The sequence below is a fragment of the Nicotiana tomentosiformis genome, chromosome 10, assembly GCF_000390325.3.
Source record: "Nicotiana tomentosiformis chromosome 10, ASM39032v3, whole genome shotgun sequence".
Classification (NCBI taxonomy): Eukaryota; Viridiplantae; Streptophyta; class Magnoliopsida; order Solanales; family Solanaceae; genus Nicotiana; species Nicotiana tomentosiformis.
This window is the reverse complement of record NC_090821.1, coordinates 33,159,992-33,172,437: the sequence shown is the minus strand read 5'-3', so window position 1 is coordinate 33,172,437 and position 12,446 is coordinate 33,159,992. Positions and strand designations below refer to the sequence as shown.

The window sequence follows — 12,446 nt, the reverse complement described above, 5'->3', positions numbered from 1 at the left end:
TTGTTAGTATTACATTATTTTTGGCTAGATTCAAGCCTTTCGAAGGTCGATGCGTGTGGGAAAGGCTTGCTAGCGGAGTGATTTAATTGGTTTGAGGTAAGTATCTTATTTAAACTCGGTTGAGGCACTAGTTGCCTGAAGTGTTGTGATAGCTACGTGCTATTGGTTGCGCACATGCATGGGGATGAACCCATGTGTGGGCATCGGGATTATTTATTCATGTTGGGGATGTGCTCGGGCTCTTATAAGCCAATAATTGACTGTTAAGCTTTAAGCTATGATATTTCTCATATTTGTAACATTTTGTGTGAACTATTTGAGCTATGTTTGAGGCTACATAGAGGTTTAATCCCTTAATAAACTTAATAAATATTTTTCAGTGATAAAATTGCCGATTCGAGTTATGATAGCACACTTTGCACATGCCTACACTTTAGCATATCATTTATACCAGTTCAGGAGCATGAGATTTGTTATTCATTCATCACATACATGTATACTTGTTAAATTGCTCCTACATGATATGTTTGGACTGGAGGCCTATGACCACGCCAGGCGGATTGTGTTGTTGTGCCTGTGACCATACCGGACAGATTGTGTTATTGACACGTGAGTTATCCGTGCAGCACGTGAGTTGTCAGTGCGGATACATATATTGATATTATTGACACATGAGTTGTCCGTGCATCATGTGAGTTGTCCGTGCGGGTTCTATTATTAGCACATGAGTTATCTGTGCAGCGTGTGGATACAGATCCATCCCCCTAGGGTCACCCTCTCGTGTTTCTCTCTTGATGGTGTACACGCGAATATTGGAAATACTGATCAGTGGTTTGGAACGGATATGGAAAAGTGAGGGAATCTGGCCAGTGTGTTGTTGGATTTTGCATTTCATATTTACTTGCAAATTTCCTTGATTATTTATCTGATTTAACTGCATATCACCTTTATATGCCAAGATATTGTCTGAGCAGAGTATTTGAGAAATTGTACACATACACACATAGATTTTTTTTTGCTAAACTTGATGATTTGATTTCAATATTGTTCTGTACCGAAAATTAAAGATGAAACTACACAGGTGATATCTAGTATCATTAATAATTTGTGCTTCTTTTACCTTGCCATATTTATTTACTATACTTATTGAGTACATTGGGTCGGTTGTACTCATACTACACTCTGCACTTAGTTATGCAGATCTAGGTATGGGGACCAACTATCAGCAGTAGGTTGCTTTTCGGACTATCTGCTAGAGGCGAGATAGAGTTGCATTCTTGGTCGCAGTTTGACTTGTCTTTCCTTTCATATTGTTGTTATAGTTCAGACAGTGTATTTATTGCTCAGTTTCAGACTTGTATTCCGTTGTAGTAGCTCATGACTTCGTACTTACCAGTTTCTGGGGGGATTTACATTGTATTAGCGGTTTTTATGGTATTGAGACATCGGGCTATGCTATTTCTATGAATTTTATTATTATGTTGCCTTCGTTATTATGTTTCGACTTGCCTAGTCGGTGTGTTAGACGCCATCATGACGGATTGGAATTTTGGGTTGTGACAACATATTTTCTTATATGTCCAATTTTTCATTGCAATATCCAGAGGAATAATAATACTGACCAACAAAATTCTTAATTACAAAAAAAATCAAAATGGATGAAAACAAAATACATCAGGAATATCATCTATAAGAAAGTATTAGTTGAGATATGCTTCATTGCATGTAAATTTATAAATCAAAGTAAATAAGAAAACATAAGTATCTAATTAAAATGTAATTGTTCATCTTCGTAGATTTAGATAATATACAATCATCTCGATTATGACAAACAAGTCATCATACAACAATCAACATTAATCATTTACAAAAACTAGCACTTTATTCTTTGAGGTATTATTATTTACTGAAATCTTTATTTTGATAATATTTATAGTATTTTATGAAATCATTCACAATATGACTCGGTATAGCGAATTTGAAACTAGTTTCATAAGATTTATTTTATGTGGATCCAAAAGTCGAGTCATTAAAATGAAATACCTAGATTAAAAAAATCAAAGGAAATGCCTATATTCTTTTTGAGGCACAGGTCAACCAGATGGAGATGATTAAATGAGCATTTCTGCAACTTCTCCACATTTAAGGGGTTAGATCTCACTTTTCTAAATATCAAGGACTTTATGTGAAACATTTACCCGTCAAAACACACACTCTTCTAACAAGGTAAGAAGTTTTGGAAAAAAGAAAAAGAAAAAAAGAAGGCAAGAGATCACCGATCTGGAACTCTGAACACACACACACACTCTCTCTCTCTCTCTCTCTCTCTCTCTCTCTCTCTCTCACACACACACACACAGTAACTGAACAACCCAAGAGCCATCGCCGTTTGCCGGAGCCAAATTCTAGAACATTCTCATTTACTCTGTTAAAGTTAACTGCTCGCCGGCGACCGGCGAAGCAAACTGGCGTTCAGTCCGAAGCGAGCAATGGCGGAGCTACGCCACTCAAGCTCGATCGGAAACCGAGTAACGGCGTCACCTAGGAAGCGAGACGACGTCGTTGCTTCTTCATCTCCTTTGGTTCCTGACAACAACGGGGCTCCTAACGTTGACGATGACGATGACGATTACCGTGGCCGTTATTATCCTCGAGATCGGTTCCGTTCACTCTTCTCTTCATATCTTCAACCTCTTTTCCCTTTCTTCTTCCCCGATGACTCGAGGTCTCATCCTCACAATTCAAAGATCTCGCTTTTTCTGCTCGTCTTTATCATACTTTCGCTCCTCGTCGCCATTTCCTCTGTCGTTCATCGATTGGTAAGCCTTCATTCTATCAATTTCAAAACAAACACTCTCACACGCATAGTCATATATACTGTTCTAGTTTGGATAAGGCTCACATTAGGTTCGGGTAGGAACCAAGCGTGAGATATAGCGAAAGTGTGTGTATTTTAGAGAACACGTGTTTTGCCTTGATTGACAAATTACTTACCAGTATTGTAATGAATGAGTCTGAATAGAACGGAATGGGATAGAGAATTCATACAGCTGACTTTTTAATGATTAGTCAATTTGAAGCGACTAGAGATAATAGGAAGTGATTTTGATCACTGTTGGTCAAGTTAGGACTTTGACGTCCAATAAATGTTTACCAGAGAAAATGTGCATCGACTAGAGATAATAGGGGAATTCCTTTTGATGAATATTGGTCAAGTTAAGACCTTAACTTCCATAGTATGTTTAAGTAATTCCATAATTTGGTAATTGCGAGCCAATCTTTTATAGTTGTTCTTATATGAACACTAACATGTCATATAGCTGGAGTTTGCTTTATATTATCTCTGATATCAATCGACCGTTTAAGCATCTTTCTTCCTTGACATTCATCATATAAAAGATTTCGTTTGTGGTATTGAATCATATGAACAAAAAGCTTGTTACTTCTGATTTTATATGTACGAATAATTAGTTAATATTAAGTACTTGAAGATCCTAAATTAGATTTGCTAAATTTGACATCTCGTATTCCTATCAAGAGGAGAGAAATCATATGGAATTAACAGTTCTATCTTCGGAATGGAAATGTAGTTAATATAATAGTTTGTTCTGAGTAGTGCATATTGGAGTGACCAGATTGATGCAGCTAAATCTGGATACTGGGAATGCTCTCTATTAGTAAACCTTGTATTTATCTCACGGTTGGTTTGTTTACCATCATTAGCTTCATCACATGTCAGAAGATGAGAGAATGTTAAACTTAAAAGAACCTGGGATTTGGAGGATGATTGGCTATGCTTCTCCGGCTACGGATAGTTTACCCCTCATCTGTTTTGATGTTTGCTTTTTAACGATGTTCTTGAGGGTGGTGATAATTAAAGCTCATAGTTCTTTTTTATACGTAAATTGAAGCACATAGTTTTCAGCCTCAGCTGTCAACGGTTACGTGCGTAGCTACCTCTTTCCACATTAATAGTTCTTTTCCCATAAGTATGAAATAGGTTATAGATTTCATGCATATAATCTGAAATAAAAGGGAAGGTTTATGATATGAATTAGATTAGATAGAGTGCTTTTCTAGATTAAAGAGTTCGTCATCGGGACTATTAATTGTTTTGTGCAGTTGCTACGATGTCTTTTTGATTTGGTTAAACTAAATATTGTTGAGAGAATGTGTGATGTACTTTCCTATTTAATGTTCTTTGATTCTAGCAATTTCAGTTTTTAAAGCATTGTTTATGTTATTTTTCTTTGTAGAATGCCCCATATTTGTGCAAGAAGGATGGTATAACTCTTCAGTGTCCACGGGTGAGTTCTTGAAAGAGTTACTTGTTGTCTGCTACTACATCCTAATATAGTCAACGTCCAATCTGTCTACTTTAATCAGGTGAAAGAGTCTCCTTCCTTGTGGGAGAATCCTTATTCATCAACAACCTCATGGAAGCCTTGTGCGGAGCGACGTGAGGGACTGATATCAGGTATTCTTATGCTCTTTAAATCTAGATCTGTATGTTTGCCTTGTCATATCTTCCGGTCGGGGAATTTGGTACATATACTCCTTTCTTGTTTAGGTTTATGAGTTTAGAGGAGTTACCTCATATTTTCCCCTCTTCCTGGAGGTGATGGTGCAAGGAAAAAGGAGGGAAAAGGATCTTTTAGGTTTACACTCCGACTTTTATGTATAAGGTACAAATATCTTTTAAAAGATAAAAAGAAAAAACAATATATTGGACGAACCTTGCAACTGACTGAAGCCTGATATTTAAGTGAGAGCAAGGTAAAGTGGCAGATGTTCTTGTTTGAACCGAAATGTCATTTAATTATTGAAATGGACAAAAGAACAAGGTATGCAACCTAAAAGGTGAACTTCGTTCAGAAATGGCAAGTTGTGTCATCTTATGCAATTGAAGAATATTGCCGTTACTAATTTAATTTATTTTTGTTGTTAATAATTTGATTTGTTAGGCCAATTGGATTAGACTTTGACGAGTCCTCTTCTAAGATGTTCATGGAGTGATCAGAGAAGTTATCAAACTTTAAGAGTAGACAGAAGTAAAAGTTCCTCCAATGGTAATTCAGAGATTTAATAGAGAGTTAAGTGTGAAAATATTGGTTAGTGAAATTGTGGCTGATATGTGCATGAGTTGAACCTTCCTCCTTTGGTTAGTAAGTGAGATTTCAAATACTATTGTTAACAACCCGCCGAAAAGAGAGGGGCTGCTTGTAAAGCTTTGAGAGATCCTTCTTCTTAAAAATCACATGGATTCAAATGTTTATAATGCAATATTCCTCCCTCCAACGGAGAAGGATAGAGGGGCAGGCCTATTATCCATTGAATTTCTAACCGTGCGCTACTGGCCTTCAGGGATTTCTCGGTTATAAAAAAAATCCCTCCCTCCAATACTGGATCTTGAACTCCTTAACGTGCAACTATTCTTTTGTCTTCAAACAAGAGTTACTCCTCCGTCTCCTTCCCGACATCTTAATAAATGGTCCAATTTCTTCAAAAAATTTCTCTTGGGCTGGAAGCCCTTTCCTTCCAGTTTCACTTCTTTCTATGTGATTTGAACTGCTTGCCATGCTCTAAAGTCCTCCTTGTACCGTGCCCTTACCAGCATTAGCTTTTTCACAATCCATTTTGTGTTCAAATTTTAATATTAGTGGTTACACAAAATGCAGAATCCTTCTGCTTTTACTGCACTCAGTGGTGAGCTTTTCATTTTCCTTTCACACTGATGAAAGGGGAAGTTCCTCTAGCATCATTTTCTGAAAGGTATTCTAGCACTGCCCTTGTCAATTTGTCATGTCTTTTCAAACGCAGCGCTCCTGCTTATTCCTTATTGTTTTGGTATTGAGTTGGATCCTAAGCCGTTTCTTTTGTCTCATATTGAACACTTTTTTTATGACCGAGAAATTCGTCTGGAGCTGACCCTTTGGGCCAACTGCAGCCTTTGAAACTCTCGAATGATGAGCCCACGCCTCTACCCTTCTCCACTTAAATGCTAGAGTTAGTTTGCTTCGCAGGGCTCGAACCTGTGACCTAAGACACAAGTCGCTCAACCTTTGCCAATTAAGCTAACCCCTGGGAGCGTCTTGTATTGAACACTTTGAGGAGCATAATGTGGAAACATTGTGCATGACAGCTTCTTTAGTCTATGTTGGTGGTTGATGTTCAGGATCCTAGGTTGGACAACATTCTACAGTCCCTTGTAACAACTAACCCAGAAAGCCCAAATTTAAAAGACAGCATGATCTATTGAAATTGTAAGCAGTGCTTATCTTGTGTATAATCCCATCGTTGGATGTGCGCCTCTGCTTTGTTAAGAGTGTTCTCAACTAATTATCCATTATTGCTATAACGTCTTATCTTTTTTATAAGCATATAATATCTTTCTAAGGCGTCCATTAGTACTATTTGCTATTTTGGTTTCTCTTATGTATTTGTGTAATTTTCTTTAAATTTTGTAGTATCTATGTCTTTTTGGTATAAGTAATCTATCTATGTCTTTTTGGTATAAGTAATCTATCTGCACTTTTTTCGTCTTCTCGCCTTCCATTTATGTTTTTCTCTTTAGATCATTACATTCTGGAGCCTGGAAATGCTAGTTGTTTCCCACCTAAACTCTTATAATGAATTACAGCTATTTAGAGTAGAGTAAATTAGCAGGTCATTCTTGATACAAAGGTGTGGAACTCTACGAATAGGCTTTGGAATGTCGTGTGTCATTGAGAAGTGGGAAAGCTGAGTTGGTTTGCCTATTCATGAAACTGGTAGCATTACTTAAGAAGTTGAAAAAAATTGTGTAACAGGTTTCTGCCTGATACTCTCTTGTTTGCCAAAATTTATTCATCAAACCTCTCTTTGGGTTAGATGTATCATTGATGGCTACAAACCTCTTGCGCTTGTTGGAATACTTTGTCCAAATCGAATAACTGATCACTTATCCTTTTTCTTCCTCGTTTGCAAAATAGTGATATAGCTTGGTATTTGCAGATATTCCATCTGAGAACGCAACAAACGGTTATATATTCATACACGCTGAGGGTGGTCTAAACCAGCAAAGGATCGCTGTATGGTTCACGTCTTATGCTATGCTTTTGTCTGCCATCTTTATATATTTGTCTCTGTTAAGTTTTAATTTTTCTTATTTTGCAAGTCGGTTAATGTATTGAAAACTGTCTATTGTAATTGCTAGGTTATCTGTAGATCTATGAAATCTGTTGTGTTTTTCAAAGGATTTGTACCCCTTTGATCAGTCGTGTATTTCTTTGCAGATATGCAATGCTGTTGCAGTGGCCAAAATTATGAATGCTACCCTTATTTTGCCAGTATTAAAGCAAGATCAGATATGGAAAGACCAAACGTAAGGGAAATTTGACTGAAGCAGCTATTCTTTGCTCATAAGGATGGGATGTTGTAAATATTTTATATTGCGCCATAGCGAGATTTTAGTCAAACTGCATATAATTTAAAATTGACGTTTATGGTTATTGTATTCAGTTACTTGTTGCAAAAAAGCATTCCAGAGTAAAAATCATTGTTTTGTGAGAATTGTCCAAAAGATTTGTAAGACATTGATTATTCTTGATACGAGTTAACAATATTTGCAGGAAATTTGAGGACATTTTTGATGTAGATCATTTTATTAACTATCTGAAGGATGATGTGCGGATTGTTCGAGATATCCCAGAGTGGTTTACTGACAAATCAGAGCTGTTCACAAGCATAAGGTATGGTCCCTTGCTTGTTTACATTTAAATTTTTGGCTGCTAGTTTCATTTTCATGGTAGCAGTTCTAAGTATAGTTTTTCAAACTAGTCCTAAGTATGAATTCCCTGACAAATTTAATCAACATGGTGCTCTACAAATTCAAGTTTACCTCATAAAAAATCCCCAGCCGCCTTTATCGTGATGTAGTTCTAATGTTACATTGACTTAGGTAGGAAATACTGAATATGGATTTGGATCTGATAGTGATGTATTCGGTTTCTAGTTGATTTTTGTTTTCGAACGATCCTTTCCATATAAATACTTGTACCTTTTGAAAACCCACTTGATTTGGCATTTGTATGTTAGTGTAAGTGAAGAGTATATGTAACAAGTTAAACATCGATGTTGCTTTAATGGTTGCATGTATTGGGTGCGATCTCAAGTGCGTGGCTCCTTAGTACGGCCTCTAGAAAGAGAATCCGCCTCTCCATGAGAAATCGAATTAGTAATTATTCCCAGCAAAAAATTCTCTAATCGCCGTGGTACCACAGCTACAGGATTTGTGTCAAGATTTTCTAGAATTATCTCAGTTACGCCGAAGTCTAAGAGACAAAGTGACGAGGAGAATGACCAAAATGGACTCGGCCTCATGAATCAGCTTTGTTGATACCATAAATCACACGAGAACTCTAGAGCGGCCTCACAGCTTTGGGCGGTACCGTGCTCCTTTACCTGATATCGTTTGGACACACTTGAAGACTGTGTTAGGCATTGGCAAGTTGGAGAATAAGCCTAGGACTGAGTTGAAAGCAGCATGGACAACTAGTCACTGTGTTTTTTTCTGATGACATTGAATGTAAAAATAGGAGGATATTTCAAGGTACCGAGAATCAAAAGGAAATAAAAGAGCTATTACTTGTCTCATTAATACTTTCCAAGTAAAGAAATAATAGATGTTTGAATAGATATTTGGATGGGCTTGACGGGAGATTGTGAATAGCCTTCATAATTGCATTAATGAATAAATAAAAAAACAAATAATTTCACAAGAGCCCAATTGAGTTGCGGAAGTGTAAGATACGCTGTATAACAAGATGTCAATGAATGATATATATGGCTTCTTTAGTTATTGATTGGATAGGCTAGATTACAAGGAGTCGAAACATATGGCTTCTTTAGGATTTGATTTCTTGAAATAAAGCCGTTCTCAGGAAGGGGTAGGTAATAGGATGACAAGGGATGACACAAATGGCTTCTTTAGTTTTTGATTTCTTGATACGATGTAATTCTGTGTGAGAGAGAGAGTTAATAGGCTTCATGCCGTCATGGTTAGTTGTACACTATAATTGTTGGTGTTTAGTCTTACATGTGTGTGTGAGAGAGAGAGAGAGCACTTCATGGTTAGTGTACACTATAATTGTTGGTGTTTAATCTTACATTTATCGGTAATTGATTTAAACAGATGTCAGATACGCAAACTCATCTTACATGAACCATATTACTGCACTAATGTTACAACATTTTGCCCTACTTGTAATTTTATCAAATTTCAAGCTCTAGCCAAAATTCATCCGTCACATTTAGAGCCCGTTTGGACATAAGAAATTTTTCCCTTTTTTTCAAAAAATTTTCACTTTTTTTCGAAATCAGTATTTTTTCATAAAATTTTCAATTTTCACTTGAAGATGCAATTTGGAATTTTTCGAATTTTTGAAAAACTCCAAAAAGCTATTTTTCAAAATTCACTCAGATTACTCACAAAACTTCAAAAACAACCCAAAATTATATTCATGTCCAAACACAACTCTAATTTTCAAATACCATTTTCACTTGAAATTTTTTTTCACTTTTTTTTTGGAATTTTACAATTCTTATATCCAAACGCCCACTTGTATCAAATATGTTATACCTTGTCAACTTTGTGCTGAAAGCCCTTTTATTTTCTAACGATATAGAAACCCCATCAGCGCTGTCTGATAGATCTTTTATTGCTTCATGAAGGACAAGATGGGAAGCAAGATTGTTGAATTATTATTTGTCTTCATTGTGTAAAACATTCTAATAGGATGAAGTTTGCAATCTTAGATTACATTCTTATAGGAGGAACATTTTTATTGTTCCAAGTAGTTGCTGAACATGAGAATATAGTTGCTATTTCATTTATAACAGTGTGTTACGTTTTGCATTTGTGTTTCTAAAACTTGTACAATGCCTGCCAGGCGTACAGTCAAGAACATTCCCAAGTACGCTTCAGCAGACTTCTACATAGATAATGTTTTACTACGCATCAAGGAGAAGAAGATAATGTCTTTAAAACCTTTTGTCGATCGACTTGGGTAACTAGATTTCCATACTCCTCTAATTGTCCTGATTTTCCTTTAACTGGTATTGACCTGATAAACTACTCGCTGTATCATTCAGGTATGACAATGTTCCTCCAGAGATAAACAGGCTGAGGTGCAGGGTCAACTATCATGCTCTGAAGTTCCTTCCTGAGATTGAGCAGATGGCTGATCAACTTGTTTCAAGGATGAGAAACCGCACTGGTAGTTCAAATCCTTTCATGTGAGTTATTGTACTTGTAACTGCTGTTAAACATGCTGTATCGTTTCTTCTGATTTATAATGGAGCTTAAAATGTTTTGTCAAACTAGGGCTCTTCACCTGAGATTTGAGAAGGGAATGGTGGGTCTATCATTCTGTGATTTTGTTGGAACAAGGTCAGAGAAAGCTCTCATGGCTGCATACAGAAAGAAAGAATGGCCTCGCCGGTTTAAGGTTACCTAGCTCATGATCATTATCCCTATAAAGCCGACAGTGACCATGCATTTGTGATATATTTATCTTCTTTTCTGTTTGTTTGGCTGGCAGGATGGTGCTCATTTGTGGGCATTGGCCCTGCAAAAGCGCAAGGAAGGACGATGCCCTCTCGAGCCTGGTGAAGTAGCTGTGCTGCTTCGGGCCATGGGTTATCCTAAAGAAACTCAAATATATGTTGCTTCTGGACAGGTCTATGGTGGACAGAACCGCATGGCACCGCTGAGGAACATGTTCCCAAATCTTGTAAGCTACTTGCGTAAACTCTGATCAAGGAACCTTTATCTATATCTTTCTCAGATTATATTTACTTGTAGCTAATCTTGTTGACTACTATGGCCACTTTTAAAAGAAACATGGGTGGAAGGATTTTCTGTAAGAGACCCCTGAAAGTTTCTGGAATTTTCACTTTTGTCCTTTAAATTAGTGTCAATAATCCTATAGACATGTTTTACCCAGCATACTTTAATGTACCAGGTGAAAGGATTTGCGTGATTTTATATTGATTAAAATTATATTTTGGGATCTGTAATAGGTTACAAAAGAGGAACTAGCTACAAAACCAGAATTGGATGGTTTCAGGAAGCATGTGACAAGCTTAGCAGCCCTTGACTTCCTAGTCTGCTTGAAGTCTGATGTATTTGTGATGACACACGGAGGAAACTTCGCCAAATTGATCATAGGATATCGTAGGTACATGGGTCATCGTCAGAAATCCATTAAACCGGACAAGGGTCTGATGTCCAAATCCCTTGGGGATCCATATATGGGATGGGCTAGCTTTGTGGAAGATGTTGTCGTAACCCACCAGACCAGAACTGGTTTACCTGAAGAAACGTTTCCAAATTATGATCTTTGGGAGAATCCTTTGAGCAATTGCATGTGTAGAGCCTGAATGAACAACCTTTATTGTGAAGAACAGCCCTAAATTAGTGCATCCTTCTAGAGCTGGTGCACAGGGAATTGCAAAATTTTTGCCGTTAACACAGCCTACAAGGCAATTTGCACATGGGATTACATAATGGATGGAATGTAGCCTCTGGGTGGATAAGAGTATTAACACAGAGTTGCAGAAACTGCCTTTAGGAGTGGTCTAGCTACCCTGCATTGACCACCTGTGTTGTGATCTTTCTTTGGGCGCGGACCACTGCAGTTTTGTATTCTGGAATATTAATTTATTCTCAATTGTTTCATTATATAATGTATATTATTGCAGTAATAGAAAAGCGTCTTTCATTTCGTTTGAACACAACTCAGATTTCAAGCATCCCAGGGGGGATATGGTGCATGCATCACGAGATACTCAAATGTCTTCATTTGAACAATCAGTCAGCTACACCCCCCACCCACTCCCAAATGAGAAAATTCCATTTGTATTCAAGTGGACAATTTCACTGTTTAGAGGGTTTTAACTTTAAGGTTAATGATATACATGTGAGATTTCCAATCTTTGATTGTTTTATAGTGGGATCGTTATCCAGTATATTTCCCTGTCATTGGAAACACAATCAAAATAGAAAGAAGAAAGAAGAGAAGAATATTGTGTCCCTTTGTGGGGGTCAAAACTGAGTTGTTCAGGTTGATCCATTACTTGAAGAGTGCTTTCTTGTGCTAGTAACTAGTCCGATTTGGGTATGGTTTTCCCAAGAAAGAAATTAAATCAATTACGTCGATTTTTTAAATATTGAAATCAAACTAAATCAGTTAATATGGTTTTTGTCGGTTTTTCGATGTTTTGTTGGTTTTTATGAGACTACCAAGCACACATTTTGGCGATTACATTCCAACATAACATTATCAAACCAATTACTCTTTGAGAAAGTCTGACATTTGCTAAGATATTTTGATGCTAATCGAATTAAATAGCATAGACAAGTTAATTTTATTTAACATGAAATAGATTTTTGGACTTAGCAAAAT

The 12,446-nt window shown here is 36.8% G+C and overlaps 1 protein-coding gene across 1 annotated transcript; it reads left to right on the top strand.

Annotated features, from left to right (window-relative positions):
* The first annotated feature begins 2,349 nt into the window (after positions 1 to 2,349).
* On the top strand, positions 2,350 to 11,778 carry LOC104097948 (protein PECTIC ARABINOGALACTAN SYNTHESIS-RELATED). The gene is made up of 11 exons (XM_009604579.4): positions 2,350 to 2,819; positions 4,257 to 4,307; positions 4,387 to 4,477; positions 6,994 to 7,070; positions 7,275 to 7,363; positions 7,611 to 7,730; positions 9,930 to 10,046; positions 10,132 to 10,275; positions 10,364 to 10,487; positions 10,581 to 10,772; positions 11,062 to 11,778. Exons 1-11 carry the CDS (start codon positions 2,490 to 2,492, stop codon positions 11,419 to 11,421), a joined length of 1,695 nt encoding a protein of 564 aa, XP_009602874.1. The 5' UTR covers positions 2,350 to 2,489; the 3' UTR covers positions 11,422 to 11,778.
* The last annotated feature ends 668 nt before the right edge of the window (positions 11,779 to 12,446 follow it).